Raw genomic sequence first — 23,757 nt, 5'->3', positions numbered from 1 at the left:
ATTCGAACTCTGCCCCAAAGCAGCCATAGACAATATGTAAATGAAATGGGTGTGGTTGTGTTCCAGTAACACTAAACACACTGGACATCTTTCACTTTGAAACTGCCCTTGATTTACTAGATCCATTTTTAATTGTTTAACAGTTGCTAGAGTAGCAGACACTGCTTGATTTTATAAGGCTCTTTTAAGTCAAATTGTGCCATGTATGCTTATTTTTCAGATTGCCAATTGTTAATATGTAACACGTACAATTCAAACAAAAGAAATCTTTAAAATAGACCCATAATTACAACACTGCCATCTAAACCTTTGCAGAGAGCCAAAGCTGCACTGGTTTTATGTGCACAAAAAAAACACACATTTGGAATGTATTTTCACAGAAAATTTCATTGGGGAAGTCTACTCTAGTGATTGGCTTTAAAACTACATGGTTTTGTCGCTTTCAGGCACTTAGGCTAAACATTTGAAGATGACTTTAAAATCTAAAAGTGCACATAATGCCAGTGATGCAGTGAGGGACACCTCATGTAACAGCCTCACATTAATGCCAGTCTTACCACTTGACGGTCCTTTTCAAGTAGTCATAGCTAGGGTAAGAGCCAAGAAATCTAGGTGATGGCAAAGCAAAAGCGCAATAGAAAAACGAAAGAAAATGGTCAATCTAACTAAGTACATTTGCAGCAAATGGAACTCAAATGTCATTTTAAAATATCAACCAAAAAATACACATCCACCATTTCAGAATCATCTGATCTATAAAAGAAAACATCACTAGCTCTCACTTAAGTTTGGAAAATCACCAATAAATCAAAATACAGTTAATATAGTTAGGTACTGCCTGCCCACTTTCCACATACATTTTTAAAATGTTTCTTTATTTTGAGAGAGAGAGAGAGACAGAGAGCGCGCGCACATGCATGCACGCAGGAAGGGCAGAGAGAGGGAGAGAAAGAATTGCAAGCAGGCTCTGCACTACTAACCATGAGATCATGACCTGAGCCAAAACCAAGAGTTGGAAACTTAACCTTCTGAGCTGCTCAGGTGTCCCGGCCCTCCACGTATTTTACTGTGCTGCTAGTGAGTAGCAAGGTGCTTGAGCTTTATTACTCTTCCATCTCTGCCCACTTTGGCTTCACTTGCTAGTGGTGAGCAAAGAAACAGACTAAATAAAGAAGCAATACCAAGAATAATCAGCAGAGTCTGAAGAAGTAAGAATGAAGTGCTCCATTAAGAAAAAAAGGGCTGGGCAAAAGAAATCCTCTAAGTGAAAATGTAGGAGGAAGCCGTACAACACAACAGCTGTGCTGATCCCTAGTGGGGGTGATGATGAACAGGTAAGCTGAAATATGCATGCCTTTGAAACCTGACTATGATTAACCTGTGCTCTTTCCTGGCAAGACCTGAATCCATTACCAGTCCTAAAGTAAGTCCTGGGATGGGGGGAGCCTATTTGCAAAGCTTCCATGTTTGAATCTCACAGCCTCTCTCAGTGAATGCCACATGCACATAGAAACCTAGTTAATCTTACTAAGTTCTTAAAAAGCTGAAAACTACTAACACTTATTTTGAGACCTGAAAGTCTCACAGTAAGTTGACTTTTGAGAGACAAGATATTTTAGTGACAAAAAAATCTCTCGTTGCCCTGAAGAAGCTCAGTTTCTGGGCTGGGACACATGCACAGGGCTCTTCTAGCCCTGTCATAGGATCCCGGAAACTCCTTACTTGTTTTGAAGATCAATGTCTGAGTCACTGATCTCCTAATATCCCCAATTCCAACCCAGCTCTCCAGAGCTGTAAGACAGGTGATATCCACTTGCTCTCTGGGGCGTCTGTCCTGTGCTACCATTCTCCCTTCTCAACTCCCACCATTTCTCAGGTATGGAGTTTTTGTTGGAGGGTGGGGAACATGAGAGAACAAGCAAGGGAGGGGCAGAGTAAGAGGGAATCTTAAGCAGGCTCCACACCCAGTTCAGGGACCAATGTGGGGCTGGGATGAATGACCTGAATGAAATCAAGAGTCAGACACTTAACCAACTGAACCAGCCAGGTCCCCTCGGAGGTATGTTTTTAAGTGGAACATAAGCACCTATTATCCAGAAGAAAAGAGCTTTGCTATTTCTATATTATACTTTAGAAAATGAAGGCCTGTAGGCAGTCTACTGGTAACAAAAAGCAGTTTTGAAATACTGTAAGAGGGCTGTATATTTTAAATGACTTTCCAATTGTTAAAGCCGTATTCACTGGGCACAACAGTACAACAGCATTAGAAGGGCAAGGCACAGAGACCCCTTATGTCTTAGCCATCATGTCTCATTCCTCATTCTCCTTCCCAAAGCTCTACCCACCGAATACCCACATGGGGACGTGAAGCACAACTACAAAGAGTTTTTGATTTCTATCACAAAGGAAGGAAATGTATTAAGATGTGCATCTCAAGTCACACTTTCTGGCTCCCATAACACTCATGGCAGGAAACACAAACATTCAGAGTCTGGGGCCTATTCACAAAGACAGATGTTATGTGTTTCTGTCAAAGGCAATCTACCCTTGAGAAACCTCTGACCAGTTAAGACTCATTCCTCCCAGAGCTGCATTAATGAAAAGGTGGGCAGCTGACACACCTAGCATACTATGCCCTGTGTTGCTGGGTCCCCACCCACCAAATACTAGGCAGCATTCTAGACCCTGTATGAAAATTATACATCACAAATACGTTGTCTTCTTTGTAGAAAACTCAACCCAAAACCAAAAATGCCTTGTCAGTTGATTCTCTGATGAGACTTCTTACTTACTTTTCAGACCTAAATGTGTTCTTTTAAGACTGCATTCTATTTACCGAGTATATAAAAGGATGAATAAAATCTCTCTCCTTAAACTATACCCTTGGACCTGCTTCTAACAAGAACGAATGTGTTTAATGACTTAAGTAAAGATGATTACAAACTACTAAGGCTCACCGGAGTCTGGACACCCTCCCCAGATGTACTGGGCACCTCTCTAGCGTTGTGTTGGGGGAGGCTCACAATACTGGTATAAGACACTGTTTGCATTTAACAGAACCCCCACTGCAGCACCCAAAGTTTGCATTTGCATTTCACATAAAGGGCTTTCTTCTCTAGACAAAAACTGAAATAGAGGACAGTGGGAAAAAACTTTTAAATCTTCACTTCAAATGATGTCTAAGAAAAAAGTGATAATTATAATTAGATTTTTAACAATAGAGGTTATAAAGTATTTTTTAAAAAATTTTTCACTCAACAGTACATGACAAATGATAGTTAAGTTCAGACAATCCCAAGCATCTAATTCAGTAAAAATCTGGGTGCTTTGGAACTTGGTAGGTCAACTTGGGTAGGTCAAACTATAGTCCCCATCATTAATTCAAACACTAATGTAGGTGCTGCTGTGAGGGGGACTGACAGATGTAATGCCTCTAAATCAGTTGAGTTCAGTTAATCAAAAGGGAGATTATCTGGATGGACCCTTTTAAAAAGAACTTAGGTCTTTCCTGAACTCAGAGACTCTCAAACAGCTCTGGATCTTCTCTCTTCCTGTCCTGTGAACTCACAACTTGTTTATTAGCAGGGTCCTACAACGGTGTAAATGAATTCCCTGTAATAAATCCACATCTGTTTCTCATTCTTATGGGTTTGTTTTGCTGAAGTATAAACCCACCTATGCCTATGTGAGTTTCTACCTCACTCTCAGTTGGATTTGTACCCCAACAAAACCACAAGAAAGAAAAACAAATCAACAAAACCTCCAATAGACAAGTCAACAAAAGGGAAGAGCACAGAACAGGGAAAACGACTGGGAGTGGAGAAACTTGGGTGTTCGGTCCTAGCTCTGCTTGCCCATCACGTCACCTCATGTGTTAAAACTTTCCTTTCTTTTCCAAGTGTACAACTGGACCAGAATACTTAAAGTCATCTCAAGCTCCCACATTTAAAAAAAGATACGCTCTTTCTCACCTTGAAGAAAAAACAACAAACTATTATCTTCCCTCAAATAATGTCACCCCCCCCCTTGCTATTTTCATACTTAAAAAATAAAAACTGAAAAGAAGGAAAAGAACCAGCATGAAATATGCTGCACAGAGAGAGGGGAGACTTATAATTCACCTAAAAATCAGGGTCTTCACCTCAAAACCTTTTGATTTTAACAACTTTCCTAATGCAAAAATTTCATGTATCAGATATCAGGGTTTAAGGACAAGAGACACACACACATATTCTAGAGCTACAGACTATGAGTAGTGCTGAACCACTGGAGCCAACAGAAATCATGTATTAAATATGGACTTAACTATATTTCTTCCAAATACACTGAACTTCACATGATTACTCTACTTTAGGCAACTGAACCTTTATGTTTCTTCTTATTTTTAAAAGTAAGTCTCAGGTGAAATAACTTACTTTGAAGAGTAACTAGAAAAGTTTGGTTGATTCTGAGAATGAACTGGCTTGGCAGGCTCTGAGAGATGGCCAGTAGGAATGTGTGTAGAAGGCTTGTTTTCAAAACTTCTTCGGTCAAAGTAGGAGAGTTGCTTTCGATAATATTCTTCATCCTCCTCGGGATCATAATGATTTGACCGAACAATATCTTCAGGTGGCTTCATTTGAGGTTTCTGAGGTTCTGGGATCCTGACAATGAATGACAAATGGAACTTTTTAGATGTTAATTTTACAAAGAAAATGGAATACACAAATATGTTATCTTGACCTTTTACTGCTATGATTATTCAGCATCTAGCTGAACAATCCAACAGTCAAAATGGACATTCCAAATCCCATGTCTTCATACATTTACACTCAGAAGGCAGCCCTCTTCTGGCTCATGAGTCCTTTGACATAACCTAATAAGCTTGATAATTATTTGGTCAGAGCCTCACAGCAGGTTAGAAGCAGTTAATTAGAGAATAGGAAGCATTAACTAAGACAGTGGAGAACTTCTCAAAGTATATACATCTATGTTAGCAACAATTAATAACTGAGAGAATTTAAGAACTTTAATCCAGGATCAATAAAGGATTCTCATAGAAGGAAACAGCTCTATATAGTCCAAAGTTCTACAAGGCACAGGAAGCAGTGGGGAAGAAAGTAAAGTTATTAAGCAAATTAATACAGATCTTCCTCAACTTATGATGGGGTTACATCATGATGAATCCACTGTCAGGTTAAAATACCAGGAGTCCAAAATGCATTTAGTACACCTCATCTACCAAACACCCTAGCTTAGCCTAGCCTGCCTTAAGTGTGTTCAGAACATACATGAGCCTACAGTCGGGCAAACTCATCTAACACAAAGTCTATTTTATAATTAAGTTTGAGTACCTCATGTAATTTATTAAATGCTATACTTAAAGTGAACAAGAGAATGGCTGTAAGGATACAGGGTGGTTTTAAGTGTACTGGCTATTGACCCCCGTGATCACATGGCTGACGGGGAGCTGTCGCTAAGCGGCATCAGGAGAGAGTACTGTACCATATATCACTAGCCTGGGGGGGAAAAAATTAAAATTAAAAATTTTGAAAAGGTCTTTTATGATTTCTACTGAATGCATATTGCTTTCACACTCTTGTAAAGTTGAAAAATCCTAAGTCAAACCATTATTAAGTTGAGGACTGTCTGTCTATACATTGTTATGTACACTCTGCTTAAGTGAATTTTAGAAACTTTCCAACAAAAATAAACAGATTTCACATCAAAAAAGGGCCTAAGCTTTCAGTTATTACATATTTATTTTATGGAAAACAGCTAATGATACTGGCTAAAGAAGACCCCACAGCAGTTTACGTTTTCATGAAAAGCGCTAGACATCATTAAAAAGAAAACGTAATGTCAGATAGCAGCTTCTCTTTATTACAAATACAAATGTAAGCAAATAAAACTCATTAGTTGGGCAGAAAAACTATTCAAACCCAGTCTGTCATTTACTCACAGTATGATGAGGCCACTGTTAAGAGAGCAGCTGGCCAGGTTTCTCTCCTGGCTCCACTAAATCCTAAAAGCTACTCAAAACCCTCAGCCGTAGTGCCTCTCTTAAAAAAATTTTTTTTAAATGTTTATTTATCTTTGAGAGACAGAGAGGGAGAGAAGGGGGGGTGGGTAAAAAGAGAAGGAGACATAGAATCTGAAGCAGGCTCCAGGCGCTGAGCTGTCAGCCCAACGCAGGGCTCGAACCTACAAACCATGAGATGATGACCTGAATTAAAGTTGGATGCTTAACCAACTGAGCCACCCAGGCACCCCCCTCAGTGCCTCTCTTTAAAATGGAGGAAAGGACCCACACTGCACTGAAGTGCTTAGCACACTGGCATACGAGTATGCTCCCTAAATAATTAATTTTTGTTATTTTAGTGAAACTCTGTTTCCTTACCCCCGAAGACTAAGAGTTTACATGTCTGAAAGCACTTTAAAAACTAAAAAACATAATACAAATGCAGGGCTTTAAAATTTTTATTTTAATTGCTTGCTAGAAGAATATCTCTTTGAAAAACTTGATTACTGAAGGCTAACAAAGATCTGTTACAGAAGGCATTATCAAAACCTTTATTTTTCTTTCTAGGGCCACTATCTTAATTAGAAAGGCTAGTAGTTTTCGTTTAAGGACAACAATCAAGATCCTCTCCCTTTTCCTTCCTCTCCTCTTCTAACACAGTAAATGGCTTGCTTATTAACTGGGTCAGATTCTTGGTCAGTTCCATACCACAAACACCACCAAGTGTACCCACCTGTACAGTGTTTTGTCATGTTCACTGAATTGATTCTGAGGAGTGGCTTTAGGACCAATGATGGCAGCACCTGGAGGTTTAGATGCTACCTCTGGAGGCTGCAAAAAAGAAGACAAACATGCCCCAGGAACAGATAGTTACACAACAGGTTTCATTTAAGCAGGAGAGGAAGAGCCACGAAGCACTCTGAAGTGCTCCTTCACTGAATGTGCCCACGTGTCCAAGGCAGGAAAAGCATGGTCACATGCTTACCTTAAAACCAGCAGTGTGGTTTTCATCCTTCTTGTTCTCCATCGATGCAGATCTTTTGTTTTCAAACATTTTAACTCTAGTGAGCACAGACTGGGGTTTCATTGCTGGATCTTCTTCCTCTTCAGTCAGAGATGGGGGTGGAGGCAGTGGTTTGGTATTTGAAGGCAGAACTTCTGGCTTATGTTGAGATGTGGGTACTAGAGGAGGGATGACTGCAGCACCATGGAGAGGCTCATAGTGGCCTGCTTTAGAGGTAAATCCTTGTGATGGTACTTGCTCATAACTTCGTGGGTATTGGTCAAAATACTGCTTGGGTTCAGATGCCTTCGGGCCTGCTGAAGAATAGGACTGTGCTTCTGGTCTGTATCTGTTATGTATGTCATATCCAGGAGTTGGCTGCTCTTCATGTCGTAGGGTGGAGGTTCTAGGTGGTTGGTCATAACGTGGTCTGCTGTCATAGGGTAGAGGGGCTGGCTCTTCAAAACGTGGGTAATACCCTCGTTCTGAGGACTCTTCAGGATGCTGTCTGGAGTCAAGGTCCCGAGGATGCTGATTATCAAAAGAAGGCCGAGGCTGGTAGGGCTGTTTGTCATCATAATACGACCACTGCTCTTCATATGTGGGAATGCGCTCTTCATAGCGTAGACGATGGTCATAGTTTCGAGAAAACTGGTCTGGGTAGCCAGAGGAGTCGTATCTGTACACGGGCTGTTCAAGGTCTCTACTGGCTTGTTTCTCTACATATGGGGGTTGGGATTCATAGCTCAGATTAGGCTCTTTGTCTGGCCTCTGCCCTGGGTGACCAACGGGTGGCTGTTTTAAAACATGATTCTGTCTCATCATTTCCTCAGGATAGGGATCTTTTCTATACACCTGTATAAAAAAATTCATGTGTAAGTACAACGGCTGGTTTTCAATTCTAGTCTACTTTAATACACAAAAATATAATTTAGTATGTGAAAATGGTATGTTCCACCATTTATTATCAAGACAGAAAGAGATTAGTGAGAAAGCTAGTTTAAGTGAAAGCTCAAAATTTATAATGCAGGTATAGGGCTTTTATGTTTTAGCATGTTCTAAATGAAAGTGAGCTAAAGATAATTACTAAATTTAGTAGAAAATTAATACACTGAACTACTGATTCCATTTGATTTGGACAGAGTAAATAAAAATCATAAAGAAAAGTATGGACACCATAATTCATAAAACACAAAATGTTCATGATGGGTCACAGCTACATACTACAAGGAACCCTGGAGGGTACTGAAAACCAAAAAATAAAAGTAATAAAAACATTAGCACAAATCCCAATTAAAAGGCCTATCTCCACATTATCAGTAGTATACCACCAGAAGCCATGCACACTACAAAACTGAAATGATCCATATTGATTGGAAAGCACCATGGTGTGTAAGCCCACAGGAAAAAAAGCAAAAGGAACACTTAAAGGGCAAAGCAAAAATGATCGTGTGCTAGACTGATGGAGAGCAACAAATGAGGGCAACACTGCGGCACAGGTACCTTTGCTGGATCTACATGCGACGACAATGACGGCTCTTGATCTCTTAGCATTATGTGAGCTGCCTCAGTACTTGGTGTTCTTAAAGAATCAGCTTGTGGTGAGTAAGATGTGGAAGGAGCTGGGGTGGGCCCCTCCAGTCTTACATTAGTTAAAGTTACATTATGATTAACGGCAGAGGTTGATGATGCTGGGGTTGTTTCAGGCGAAAGGTAAGGGACTGGAGATGAGGCTTCTGCTTTCTGTGAAGTGTTTAAAATATTTTAAATATAGTGTTTCTGTTTACTTCTAACTTCCCACTTCCATTTATAGGGGTTGGTAGACATACATTTTAAGTGTGCTGAATAACAAAACTATGACCTCATGTCCTCAATTTTTTAAAAGAACTTCAGTATACTGCTGTGTAAGACAAACACACAAAGCTTAGAATTAAGTCCTTGGTATTGTCAAATTGAAATTAAAGATCAATTCTTAATCTGAAGAAAGGACAAAATATATTCTTCAACTCAATCACCACATTCTAAAATTTAATAATTCACTTCTAACTACAAAACGTTGAATGCTTGCTGCTTACCTGTTGAGAGGCTGTTTTAAATCCAGGGGAGTCTATTCTATGAATTGGTTGTGGCTGCGCTTGTGGTGAATAAGGAGGATATGTTTGGTTTTCATGATGCATTCCAGAGGAGTCCTCTCTTACAGGCTCAGAGGACCGTGTAATGGCAGACTCCGGTGGAGTCCCAACCTCATCATTAAGAGTTTCATCTAGTTCTTGATCAGTGTAGGCCCCGCCTTCTGTATCTGTGTCTTCATAGTCAGAAGTGTGTCTACTGTCCGTGCTATACATTGAGTATTCACTACCTGGGGCTGACAGGTAGGACAGACGATCATCATGCAAATCAAGGTCATCACTTGTAGCACCATCCGCCTGGGTCAAATAAAAGTAAATCGAAAATTTTATTCAGTAGTTCTTTAAGAGATGGCCTTTATTTTACAAGGGAGATTGAAAAGGGCATTTTTCTTTGGAGAAATCACATCTATTTCTTGAAACTTCTGGCAAGGAAAGGTCAAGAAGATTGTACAAGCACACATGCAGACACACAGAACATCCTTTGAGATCTGAAGGGGCTTGGAAGAATGAAAGGCTGGCTGGCCAGCCAGGACAAAGCCGGACTCCGAGGCTCAGCCCCAGGAGTCCATGAAGAAACTCTGACACCACTCGGGGTTATAAAACCTAATCAACCTAATCGGTCCCTACTTTACTGCCCCAAAGCCAGGGGAAGAGGGAGAATGCTACCAAACCAAGCTGACAGAAACAAGGACACACTGACAGAACAGCGCATGTAAGAGTAACTATGAAAATAAATGCCACAGTTCAAGGTGAGTAAGAGCTTACATATATATACACAGAGAAAACAACTTGTTTAAAAAGTTGGTATTTGGCCCTTTAAGTTTTTATAAAACAAAATGGGAAAGAATCGCCTAAGTGCCGGTTGCCTCATTAAATTAAGAATTGTTGTTTTCATTTTTTTTCATAGATGTAGTGTCCAATGGATGCTGAGGGAGAAATGCAATTATGTTTCTCTTTGATAAGTAGTTAAGAACTGAGTTGGTTTTTATTAGTCTACTTTACCTTCTGAGTAGACTAGAAAGATAATGAGAAGTACCTGAGGGAAAGGAATCTAAAGAGTTGCATCAACAGGCTGCCATTAGATACTAGTTTGAAATTAGTACCTGGATTAATTAGAACAGTCCCTGAAGAGCTTGCCTGGACATTGTGCCCAGTTAGGCAAGAGAGCTGAATGATCTGGAATCCAGAATTCAGACAATCCTCCTTCAATTGTAGCACAGACTGAAGGAGAAACATAAGGCCTGAGCTGCCTGAATGGGACTTTCCACACAGTCCTATGCCTGGCTCTCTTAAGAGCCTGAGCCTGAGTGCTGCCTTCCTGATAAGAAAGACTAGGGTATGTCAGGCCTCCTAGGGGCTCTCGTTTTCAACAAAGTACCTGCTGGGCTCAGGGAGTGAGAATCCCAGGGCTCTCTCTATGTTAGAGCAGACTCTCCCCCACAGAAATCTCAACGGTGTCTAAACTCCCTAATGGCTGCTACAGAAGAGAAGCCATTTTGCTATCTATTCTAACCTTTAACTCACCAGGGTTCTGTAAGACTCTAAACCCATCAGCCAGCCAGGGAAATATTTAAGTTCTTGGGGAAGAATTAACTTGGAACTCACCAATCCACCTCGCTTTCAGTGCTGTGAAATGTACTAGTGAGCAAGAACCATGGGTTGCTCTGAACCAAGAAATGACATATGCCTATATGTTAAGAAAGCCTCAGGATGACTTTTCTTGGTTTAGTAGGGAACACACAAGACCATGTCAGATCTTGCAAAAAAGATCTCTTCCTAGCAATTAGACCAAAGTAGTACACTCAGGAAAGTCAATGTGAAATGATGTGGTTTTAGTTTAAGAATTTGTTTATTATGATAAAATATACTTGAATAGAAGGGGCAGGAGATCTAGCAAGCTTCATTTAAATTATAACAACCTTTTATGATTTACAAAATGCATCCATCTATCCTAGTAACAAATGATCTATTTTTCCTCACATAAAAAGTTGGGGGGAGTGAGACCTGCATTTTAAAACCCAAGCAAGACAGGAAGCACACAATAATACCACAAAAAGAAATTTACACAATATTAAGATTTGTGGATAAAGAAAATCCCTCAGATAGGTAGAGAGCACATTCTGTGTATTTATAAACTAACTTCATTTTGAGAATCACCAATGCAAGCTATTAACCACTCGAGTGGACAAAGGCTGCTGAAAGAATTGTGTTTTTGCAGATTAGTATGACAGGGACTGCGATCCTTTGTATCAAATGCCACATGAGAGAAAATTAGTAATAGTGTGTTTTTATAAAGTGGTGCAGTAGGTTTTTTCCACCTGGATTTGTCTGTCAAGTGTCCCAGCTGATATATCAGTTATTCAAAGTGGTCTGATGATCTCATATGCACAGTCCATCCCCCAAGTGGTACTGATGAGAAAAACCATGATTCTGACATGAATACAGGTGGGAATAGCAGAGCAGACACTACCTCTAGATGTAAGCACTGTAACATCTCTTCTTGCAGAGGTTTGTGTTTCCTGGACAAAGGGCATGGTGGTCCTAAGCATGCAGCATGCACTGCCAGAGCAGCTGTAGCCATAGCCAGGCAGAGGAAAGTAGAGGCCATGCAGGCGCAAAACACAACAAGAACCAAGCCAACAAGGAAATATAAAACACACACACACAAAAAAAACAACAGAGATATTCTCAATTTTCTCTAGTAACCAAAACATCAATAATATTACACTGAAGGTAAAAGATATTAAAACAAAAGGCTCTTTCAGCTGTATTAACTTGCCAAACAAAATGAACACTTTTTTCCCATCGAAGACTGCTATAAAACCAGAGAGACTGACAATAGATAGTAGCTATGTTAAAGCTGGCCATCTGCAGGGTGCCTAGGTGGCTCAGTTGGTTAAGTGTCCGACTCCTGATTTTGACTCAGATCATGACCTCACGGTTAGAGAGTTCGAACCGCACATCCGGGCTCTGCACTGACATTGCAGAGCCTGCTTGGGATTCTCTTTCTCTCTGCCCCTCCCCTGCTCATGCACTCTCTCGAAATAAAACTTAAAAAAATAATTAAAAAAAACAGAGCTGGCCATTTGGATGTATATAAAATCAAAATTTGAATCTAAAAATGATGAATTGCTTTGTCCAACATTTCCTAGTATGTTAAAACAATATTAACAGCCGCTAAATGAAAAAAAAAATCCCTAGGTAAACAAAATAACACATGTTCTTTACTTAAGACTTCTCAAAGCCTTTACCATGCTGGTGGGTCCCACTGCCCCATGTAGGGGGTGTGGTTGCAGATTTCTCATCTGTTACTTGCCTTCACAGTGCCTTTTTCTTTCTGACCAAGTCCTAAATCTTGTATGCAGAGGACAACATTCTGGGCAACACTCACCTACCCACCCAACTCTCCTCATTTCCAGAGAAGGAAACTGAAGCCAGGTTCTAAGTCATTCCTCAGACAGGAGCAGAGCCAGAACTCAAACTTACTCTTTTAGTTATCATTTAAGAACTCTCTGAGATGACACCACTGAAGTGGTAATTCAATAGGTAGGGAAATTTCAGAATCTTTTACTATCAAAAACAATTTATAAAAACTTAAACAGTCTTTTACTATCAAAAACAAACTCTCCCAAAATTATTCTAATATGTTGATCTAATTAGAAACAATGGTAACTCAAAGGCTTTTCTGATTTGTTATATCATTTATTGAAAGGGCTCAAAAATAACAGGAAATTTCTTACCTTTCCTTCAGAAACCCATACCAACTGGTTTTGCTGTTGCTGAATGGCTTCTTTCAATGCACCATACCAACCATCATTCATTGAATTTAAGTTAATTGTAGCTGAAAATAAATTAATAACATTGTTTAAAGATTAGAATACCGTCAAAAGCCAGAATTCATTCAAATCTGCTTAGAGCTCAATCATCATTTCTTAATTATTTGAAATACAGTATTTGAGGACACATCTTTGAAATTTGTTTTGGTGCTACACATTTAAAAAAAAAATTTTTTTTAACATTTATTTCTTTTTGAGAGACAGAGAGAAACAGAGGGTGAGAGGAGGAGGGGCAGAGAGAGAGGGAGACACAGAATTCAAACCAGGCTCCAGGCGTGGAGCTGTCAGCACAGAGCTCAACGTGGGGCTCAAACTCATGCACGGTGAGATCGTGACCTGAGCTGAAGTCCCATGCTTAACCAACTGAGCCAACAAGGCGGCCCTGTACATTTTCTTTCAACCAAACAGCAGCCGTTAATACTAACAGGAAGCTTTCCAAGGCAAAGTTATATAGCTTTTGGCATCTAAACAACACAACATTTTTGCCTACATATTGTTGCCTAGACATTTTAAACTAAATGAAGGCCTTTAATATACTCACTTGTAAAAAGATGGTGATTATTTTTACGAAGTTTATGAGACCGTTCATATAATTTCCTGGCACTTTTCCGAGATTCTGGACATAACCTCATCCTCATAGTTTTCACACCTTGCTTAGAATCAGGGTTAAGGAATACTACAATTGGATACCACTGGGCGTAATTCAGACGATCAACTGCATTTGGGGTTACATCTAATAAAGCATGTTTGTCCTGGAGACGCAAAGCAAAAAAACAAATAAGGACACAAGCCACAGTTAATTAAGAATCATCACCTTCAAAAAAAGTCACAGCCTAGATTACATTCCAATGGTAATAGACCTTTAACTGGGCTCCAAAATGTCTCCAGAGTATATGTTAGAAAAATCTGTAATCAGAACTTAGTTCAATACAAATTCTAGCCCAAATTTTTTTAAAAAAACTTCTTAACCAGCTCACTTTAAGACAGCCCCAATACTTACAAGTTGACAGCATTATCTATGTTCAGTAAAGTGAAAAAAGTACAAGAATTTAATGTTCCTAACATGACCCTGTCGAGTAACAACATATTCCTTATGCATATAAATATCTTTTGATGCATGTAATGTACTTTCTTTGAAAGTGGTTACTGGAATGCCTTTCAGTAGAGGTTTAATTTTTTTATAGTATATCAGTAATAATCTTAGAAAAGAATTTCTACTTCCAAATTAACTAAACTTCATCCCACTCAAAACACAACATTCACAGTTAATAATGAAATAGGGCAATTTTTAAGAACTTACCTGATCTATTATTTGCTTTATCGTATGAAGGCGAATAATGCCAGAGCTACGTTGGTCAGTCCCAGCATCTCGTGGTTCACTTTCTATTCATGGCGTCAGGACAAAAACAAAACATCAAATTTCTATTGGTTAGACCAGAGTTTCTCAACTCAACTACTGGGTGCTAATGACATGTTGGGCTCTGCAATACTTAGTTATAGGGGCTGCCCTGTGCACCATGGCCAGTTCAGCAGCATTTCTGGCCTCCCCTGCTATATGCCTCTGGTCCACACTGGGACCAATAAAAATGTATCCAGGAGTGGCCAATATCCACAATAGATCAGAACTGCCCCTGGCTGAGCACCACTCGGTTAAGATTAATGCTTCCCAACAATTCCGGGATTAGGAGAAGGTAAGTGAGGCACTTGCCTCAGGAGCAATATTTAAGGGGTACTACAAAAACTCTGCAATCAAGTAATATTTTGCTGCAATATGTTCAAAATATCAAAATTAGTAACCCACAATAAACAGCATACCAAAATTTTAAATAGAACCAGTTAAGTGAAACATGAGTAAATATCTAAGACTGTCACTTGGTCAAGAGAAATGATCAAATATGGCAATTCTTCCCATTGAAAATATGATTTTAAAATGCAATCTAAAAATATTGATGAGCTTGCTTCCATTAAAGCCAGGAAAAGAAAATTATAAATTCTGTGTTTGATACAAATAAAATATTTAAACTTGAAATAATATGAGTTTTAATACACATATTTTTCATGTTTTCCAAAATTTTTCTAACTACTTCAATGTCCTGGGAAAAAACAGTCATTGAAAAAGATGTAAAAACATGTATGTATGGACCCACATTTTTTCTTTTGCCTTGTGCTTTAATATGGCTTGACATGGCACTATTTCCAAATGTTTTACACACTGTGACACGCAGAGAAAATGGCACTATTTGTATGGCCAACAGAGATAAACTGAGGAGGCCTCTCCTGGGTAGAGCTCCATCTAGCCAAGGGGGACTGACAAAATCAATACCTGGGCAGATCCAGCAGCAACAATGCTATATAGCAGACTGGTTGGAGACTTCTGGGTTAGAGATCTTTTCTATAATAGTAGAAGGGGAACTCAGGAGCAGTTGATTTCTAACTGTGAGACAGCCTATGGTTTCATACTAGTAACCTATCTCTCTCTACTCATGTACAGTATGTCAAGTGCAGCTTGAGATGGTTACTAACCAAATTATCTCAGAGGTCCAATTTATATGAAGTTCTTCCCTAAAAAGGTACAGCAATGTTTGTGACTCTGGTCACATGGAAAGCTTCAAAGACAAAAAGGAACTCTGGTGTTTCAGATCAGACAAAAATCAAGAGATTTGGAAGGACAAAGGTCACAATGAAGGATAGGGGGAATGACTCTAGAGAATGAGACTATCATAAGGTAAAAGCTCCATGGGCAAAGAGAGCAGAATTTCAAACCTGGTGAACAGAGAATTAGAGAGAGAGATCAACTGGGAGTTTTGGTTGGAGAAAAGCTACTAATTCCTTAACTCAAAAGACCTTCATTAGATTCAGAGAGGACACTAAGCTATTTGAATCTCTTTTATAAGAGTCTGGCTATAGTGTAGAGTAAACCCAATTAAATCAATCAATTGCTCCCTAAGGTAGGGCTTTATAAGTCTTCACACTTTTCCTAAATTTAAAAAACCCAAGGTTTGGTTATGGGTGGGGTTACCACTAACTTTTTTTCTTTTTTAAAAAATTGTATTTATCTACTTACTTATTTATTTGAGAGAGAGAGAGAGAGACAGAGAGAGACAGAGAGAGAGAGAGAAAGCACCCGTGTGCCAGTGAGCAAGGGGCCGAGAGAATCCCACAAGGTGCAGAGAGAGGGAAAGTGCGGAGCCCAGAGTGGGGCTTGAGCTCTCCAGAAGCAAGGCTTGAACTCACAAACCAGGAGATCATGACCTGAGCTAAAGCAGGATGCTTAACCAACTAAACCACCCAGGTGCCCCACCACTAAATTCTTTATGTTAAATGTTACCTATAATAATGACCCAAAAAAACCTCTTCTGAAAAAAACAAACTGGGGAATCAGAAATAAACATTTTCTTACTTGCTCAAATTTTATTATTATGTGTCTGCAAATCTTAGTTTCATAAAATATCCTCATTCAACTTTACCAAAAACCAAGTGAAAAGCAATATAATAAGGCAATGCTCTGATCCTTTAAATTAGCACTTACGAAGTTAAAAATATTAACGCAGATCTCATATAGTAGGTAGAAACAACAAAAACAATGGCACAAACCTCTGGAAGGCAATAGGATTATAAACAGCAGTAGCCAGAAAATGTTCATATCCTATGTTTCACTCCTTCCTGTCTTTGAAAATTCTAAGAAAATTACCATAAATATGGAAAAAGCTATATTCTTGAGTATTTAAATCCTTTAGGAAAGAAGGCAGAGCATAAACAAGCAAATAAAAATATGGACAGATTTCTGTATCCTTTATAACAGTAAAATATAACACTGAAAAAATTATGTAAACAACAGAAGGCTGTTCAACCAAATTTTGGTTGCAGAATGGATAATAAAAAAATATGGTATTATCTATTAAGAAAGAAAACAATAAATAAAACTCCACAAAAGTCTGCTTACAAAGGGTGATAGGGTGGAATAAAATATGACAGGATAAAATTTAGGATGATTATGATGTATGTCAAAACTAATTCTCTAACCTTTCCAAATAGAAAATGATATTTTTATAATTAGAGGAAAAAAACCAGTTTCAAGTGTTTACATATAGTTTAGAGCAAGCTACAGTGGTCATAACTAAGTCTGTATGTTTAAATACCACCATAGCTAAACTAATGAACTAATAAAAGAAATCTGCAAGCAAACTCTGCAAGGCATTTAAAGCACTACATCTTCAATATTTATATTTAACACTAACTTACTATAAATGCCTACAATAATAACTGATCACTTGAATCATGCTTTCATTACCCTTTTTATATACTTGAGTGTTTCTATTAGCTCAATGACTGAAAGCACTGGATTAAAGCCAGGAAAGGTTGGGTTCAAAGTTGAGTTTTGTGACTCATCAGCTGGGTGTCATCAGGAAAGTTTGGAGTAAACAGGTTGTGATGGTCCCTACCACTCTAACGCTCAAGTTACTTGACTTCAGCATGGATAATGCTGGTAAATGGATACTGACACCCCATTGTAATACTGTCAGGATTTATTAAACAAGATTGTGTGCAATTTTCATATGAAAGCCAGGGCTTCATAAATGGTGATTCTTTTTATTATTAAAGGGAATTGGTATAACATGAACACAATCACTCAAGTTTCCCTTCAAATTAAATAAATGAGGTAAACTGCAAATTTTCACTTCCAGAAAGTTTTATTTCTATTAAGTGAATGGATCAGATACACCCTTTAGAGAAATAACTAATTAAGTAACACCCTCAACCTCATCTTCAGTCTTTTTTTTTTTTTTAATGTTTATTTATTTTTGACAGAGAGAGACAGAGCATGAGCAGGGGAGGGCAGAGAGAGAGGGAGACACAGAATCCTAAGCAGGCTCCAGGCTCTGAGCTGTCAGCACAGAGCCCGATGCGGGGCTCGAACTCATAGACCACGAGATCATGACCTGAGCCGAAGTTGGACGCTCAACCAACTGAGCCACCCAGGCGCCCTGATCTTAAGTCAGTCTTAAGGCTACTTACTTGCAATCTGATAAATATCTGGTTCTTCCCTTGCCAGCTTTTCTCTGGCAACATCAGCTATGGGTCCAAAGATAGTTACAGGTCTCAGAAATCCAGCTGGAGAGAAAGTCGAAGAAAAAACAACATAGTTTATACTTTTTCTTTCTTTAGCATATTGACATTAAAGGGTATTAAGGTTAGTCTACAGAAAATAACCTTCTCGAAGAACAACTCTTTCATAGGCTGGAAACTTTGTTTGAACTGGCTGAGCTGACAAATCCTCTCTACTCTTTCGAAGATTTCTCTTGGAGCTGCGAAGACCCCGGAATCTCCAAAAGTCAGCACGGTCTCCTCCTGCTGTTTTTGGAAGTGTGTATTGTACACTGGCTAACTGCTCAGCCCTGGATAAAAAAAGATAGAATAGACAGAGGACAGGTAGACAAATAAATATATTTAAAAACAAAACAAAACAAAAAGACTCATAGATAAAATGTCAAAATACTGGATAGAATTCTCTTCACATGCAGTTTAAATCTCAATGCTTATGGGGGGTGGGAGGGAGGGGAGGGTGGGTATTGAGGTATTGGTATTGAGGAGGGCATTGAGGGTATTGAGGGTATTGAGTATGGGTAGTGAGGAGGGCACCTTTTGGGATGAGCACTGGGTGTTGTATGGAAACCGATTTGACAATAAATTTCATATATTGAAAAAATAAAAATAAAAAATAAATCTCAATGCTTAAACTAAAATAAAGGAGTCTGTACAACTAAGTCAATCATAGACACAGTAAATACAATGAAAACTAACTCTTTACATTGCCAAAATTTCCCAGTGGGATTAAAGTCTTCCATCATCATTTACTTAACTTGTTCTATGAGAAGTATCCAAATATTCATACCTGTTCTTATTGGGGATGATGCCTCGTTCTACTTCTTTATGATTTTTGCCAATTCGAATAGCAAGCCAAGAGCCTAGTTTTCCATTGTACAAGGTATCCACAACACGGAACACCTCTCCTTTGTTAAAACTAAGTCCATAGGGAGACTCCTTTTCATATTCAAAATGGGTTCTAATATAGAAAGAATCTCCTACATCTGATTCAACGATGCGACGATAAACTAAAAGGAATCAAAACAAAAACAGTATCAATAGCTAGTGAGATAAATTAATCTGAAAAGAACAGATTATGTGAAGATGCTATTGGTAATAATAATAAAAATAGCCCTCAACATATGTTGAATTCTTACTATGAGGTGCTGTATTAAGTATTCTAGCTCATATATATCACCATGACCTCATGAAACAGGAATGCTTAGGTTAGCATCTCCATTTTGCTGATAAGGAAAGTAATGCAGAAACTCGAGCTCTTGCCTGAGTAATGCAAGATCAAGCAACTTGTCCAAAACCACACATGTGCTCTCTATTTAAGTCATCTAACTTAATTTTGCTGCAAATTATTACAGATATTCCCATTTTCTAAATAAATGGTTCTCAAATAATGGTAACTCTGCTCCCCCAGGGGATATTTGGCAATATCTGGAGACATTTTTGATTTGGTATGTGTGCAACTGGCATCTAGTGGATAGAAGCCAGGGACATTTCTAAACATACTACAATGAATGGGTCAGCTCCCACAAAAACAATTATTTGACCCAAAGTGACAGCAGTGCTGAGGTGGAGAAATCCTGTTTTAAGTGAAAAGTGTATTTGCTTAATCAAAGACAATTAGCCATTGTCTTTAATTAATGCTAACAAAAATGTATTGCTTAGAAAACATCAGTAAAAACTTTGGAAGCTAACCATATGCTTCTGCATGGTTCTGATGGCTAATAAAAACCAGGATTTTTCTATGCCATGTGAAGGTCTGGACAGCATTCTATCTAAATTAGAATGCCAGAAAGGCTGGTGGTATTATCACACTTTCAAATAAGCATAATGTAACACTATGTGCCCCTAAGTGATTTAAACTCCCTCTGACATTAACAAATTCATTTATCACTCAACTCTGAGTGATTTATTAAAAAATGGAAATTCAAGTCCCTATTTAATTTCTCAAAATTCTACAGATTTTCTCCATTTTCAGGCAGTATCTCACCATCTTTCTTCTTCTGAGCCAGTATGGTCACTTCTTCTCCTTTAGGGAGGTCGAGCAGGAAAAGAACGGCTTCTTCTCTTATGATGTTTGTGAAATCTACATTGTTTACCTGTTAAAATGTATTTCATAAATTACTCTTGGTCATATTTTAAAATTATGAAAATACTTCTCTACATAGAGAACTTGTTCTAGTGTTTTCAGACTTCAGCTAATTTGAAAATATCACATCTTTAAGAGGGAAAAAATGATTTTCCTTTGGAAGAAATTAATATACTTTACTTTGAAATAAGTAGAAACCAAGTAAATTGAGTGAAGGTGTAAATTCATTTAAAGAAAAGCCACAATGCATGCTGACATTAAAGATCATCTACTGCAAAATCTAACCAATTTAGACCAAAAAAGACAACTCTCTGGCTTTAAATTTTTCTAAGTTATAATGTTGTATACCAATATACCTCAATAAAAAAAGATTTTTTAAAATTCTGTGAATGTATAATAGAATCCTACTTTTTAATAGTCTCTGAAAAAGAAATCAGAAGGAAATGAGGTAAAAAAAAAAAAAATAAGTGTATACATTGTGACATCTCTGTAAGAGTTTTTGTATGATGTAAGTCAAGGTTTGCCAAGTCAATATTTACTTATACTTGAAGCTCTTAAGAACCAAAGGACACATATCAAAATGATGTTACTAAGTGCATGAAGGATTACAGATAGATTTTCTCCTTTTTACCTTTTGAAAATTTTCCAGATTAAAAAATATTAACATGCGCTACTTTTATGATACAAAACAAGAGCAAACTCTTAGGAAATAAATTAAAAATGATGTATGTAGGGGTGCCTGGCTGGCTCTGTTGGTAGAGCAACGTGACTCCTGATCTCAGCGTTGTAAGCTCAAGCACCATGCTGGGGACAGAGCTTACTTAAAAAATAAAATTAAGAAAGAGCTTTTAAAAAATAAAATAACATAAAATAAAATAAAATGATGTATGTATGCCCTGATTATTTCAAATAGGATATGTGGTAGATAAGAGATAAGTCTGTTTAATTTCTTTAATACAGTGAACATTATCATCCACGATGTGTCTGAGCACAATGTAAATATCGCCAGGAAGAATCAAAGTACACTGTGAGATGGAAACCAGTAAGTCAAAGATCATACCTTGATTTTATGCTAAGTTTGGAGGGAAAGGAAGACAAAGTAGAGGAGGAAAATGGCCATTGGCAGCTGGCCCAGTGTGAGGAAACTCAGGCAAGAGCTCAAAGTGAAGATTCCGAGAGCGGGCTGCTGACATGAGTCATCAAACCCAAGATGGAGACTGCGTAGTAGCAAGAAAGAAGCACAGAGCTGCTTATATTCCCCAAGTTTTAGAAGAACCATTAAAGATGGTTGGGAAAAGAATTTAAAAGATTAAAGGAGTATCAGAATGGCAATGTTATGGAATCCAAGGAAGAAAGCACTTCATGAAAGCACTTAAGACAGTCAAAACACTGCTAAGAAAAAAAGGAAAATGAGAACTGATGCCATTAGGTCAACGATGGCTTATGAAAATTCAGATTCAGCAGTGGTTAAGGTAGAAGCCAAACTATAAAATTTTATGACAGCAATGACTGAAAACAAAGCAGGGAAGGGACTCCACCATACTGACAAGTTCAACAGCAAAAGGAGAGAAAGAAGACAGTACAGAATAAATGGAGAGGCGGGGGAGAGGGAAAGAGAAAAACATGAACAAGCAGCAAGATTCTGAGCAGGAGACTGAATCCAGCACATGGCCAGGAGGTAGCCTGAATGCAGGAAGAGAGCAGAATAGGGGTGGTGATGACAATATGAGACGGAGAGGTGGAGCAAATAGGAATTCACATTTAATAGATATGATCTTTTTGTTAAAATGGGACATAGTTTATCTGCCATGAGGTTTGGATGTTTTAAGAAGAGACAGACATGGATGGTCCTATGTGACTAGATAGCATTGCTTATAGAAAAGACAGAAAAACAACAACAACAGAAGAAAAGACCACGTCTGAACTGGACTTTCCGACTCCTGTAACTGGTCCTGTCTCTTGTGGGCCATGAAGCTTTGGAGCCAGGGCAGCTTACACATTTGCCTGATGGAAATCCCATCTCCCTGCACATAAGCCATCACACCGGGGTGAAGAAAGCCCCGGAGGACTGCTGCAAGGACTGATCCCATGGGAGAGAAACGACAGATGGCAAGTTGTGGCCCATGACAGTCTTGCCTGCCTGAAGGTCTAGTTGAACTTAAAATGACTACTTGGTATAGGGATCTAAGACTTTTTTTTTTTTTTTTTTTTTTGGTAGGTTCAATGAACGCCAGAGATTTAAATGAAACCAGAGCATCACACTGTGTAGTAACACATAACACAGCAGTCAACAAGAACAAATGCAGCAATGGGAAGGGATGAGGCCAGTAAAACCAAGACTTGACGGATTCATCTGAATGGTTGTCTGGTTCAACAGGCTGTGACAGAAGATTACAACTGAATTATAATAGGTTTGCTGTGTTTGAGGTCTTTCTCTAAAGATCTAAGTACTTTTGAATCACATTTCTGATATACCAACATACCCTGAGAATTTGATCACCCTCTTCTAAACCTTCTTTGGCTGCAGGGCTATCTTCTAGAACACCAGCTACAAATATTCCAACATCATTTCCACCAGCCAGCCGCAGACCCACACTATCTCCTTTTCTGAATTTTACCAATTTCATGCTGGGCCTGTTAAAACAAATATTTCATTTGAAATGGTTAAGAGAAGCTTGAAAAGTTATAGTAAACTGATACAATGAGAACTATATTCAAAATGAAACAAAGGACGATCATTTCTGAAATTTCCCTCATACCACTAATTTACTGAATACAATTTAGTGTTAGAATTCCAAGTCAGGTTTAATGGTACTTTCTTTTATTCTCTGATTAATAAGTTTTACAATATCTGAATTTAATATGCAATTACTGCTTTACAACTAATTTCTAAAACTAGTTTATAAAAACAATGTTTTCCCAACTCAAAGTCTTGGATATACATGGTACATTCACAATGGTAAAAAAAACAAAAAAAACCAAAAAACTTCCATTTTTTCCACCCCAATTCATTCATATCATCTCTATGGAATAACTGAAAAGTACTGTTTTACAAAGGTAGAAACTGAAGCACAAATTGACAAATTTTCCTAATACCAGGGAATCAAAATGAGGCTCCAAGCATTGTAATCTTTACATCCAATAGATAGTGGTTTTTAAACTTTGCAGTTGGTAGACTCTGAGTTCATACAGATCACTTACTCTGCAGCCTCTCTGGATTTTAAATAAAAATCTTATCATCAATCAGCCTTTCTGGATTAGCCCCATACTCAATCTCTGCCCTTTTCTTACGAGAGAGAGAGAATGGGAAGGAATAAATGTATGCACATTCTTTTATCATCAGTGTACCATCACCATGATATTCCTGAAACAAAGACTAAAGGATGTCTTAGAAGAATGAGTGGGCAGAAACGGATCATAATTACAAACTACCCTGTAGGGTAATTAAATACAAATTACCCAGCTAGGTTTCTAGAACTTTCTCACAATTTCTAGTCAAAAAGACACACAATTCTATTACCTATTCTGACATGAAGGATAGAAGAAGTCCTTTCTTTTAATTCATTAAGTAACAATGAAAAAATGATTAGAAACTCATA

The 23,757-nt window shown here is 38.3% G+C and overlaps 1 protein-coding gene across 9 annotated transcripts in view; it reads right to left on the bottom strand.

The window, feature by feature from the left end:
- Positions 1–23,757, bottom strand: part of TJP1 (tight junction protein 1) — a 367,980-nt gene that overhangs the window by 11,169 nt on the left and 333,054 nt on the right. For 7 of the 9 annotated variants that reach the window (XM_019460064.2, XM_053888779.1, XM_019460066.2 and 4 more), the window contains 13 exons: positions 22,642–22,792; positions 20,060–20,168; positions 18,863–19,082; positions 18,181–18,365; positions 17,986–18,081; positions 14,270–14,352; positions 13,511–13,721; positions 12,874–12,974; positions 9,080–9,430; positions 8,508–8,747; positions 6,987–7,859; positions 6,735–6,832; positions 4,416–4,643 (listed from right to left, as the gene is read on the bottom strand). In XM_019460064.2, the coding sequence (XP_019315609.1) occupies positions 4,416–4,643; positions 6,735–6,832; positions 6,987–7,859; positions 8,508–8,747; positions 9,080–9,430; positions 12,874–12,974; positions 13,511–13,721; positions 14,270–14,352; positions 17,986–18,081; positions 18,181–18,365; positions 18,863–19,082; positions 20,060–20,168; positions 22,642–22,792 (2,946 nt within the window). The remainder of the gene's footprint in view (positions 1–4,415; positions 4,644–6,734; positions 6,833–6,986; positions 7,860–8,507; positions 8,748–9,079; positions 9,431–12,873; positions 12,975–13,510; positions 13,722–14,269; positions 14,353–17,985; positions 18,082–18,180; positions 18,366–18,862; positions 19,083–20,059; positions 20,169–22,641; positions 22,793–23,757) is intronic. The other 2 variants (XM_019460070.2, XM_019460073.2) reach the window with 1 other exon arrangement.

Source organism: Panthera pardus, unplaced genomic scaffold (assembly GCF_024362965.1).
Source record: "Panthera pardus isolate Hobbes unplaced genomic scaffold, ASM2436296v1 HiC_scaffold_24, whole genome shotgun sequence".
NCBI lineage: Eukaryota > Metazoa > Chordata > Mammalia > Carnivora > Felidae > Panthera > Panthera pardus.
The sequence above is the reverse complement of the archived record's forward strand: the minus strand, read 5'-3'. Positions and strand labels throughout refer to the sequence as shown.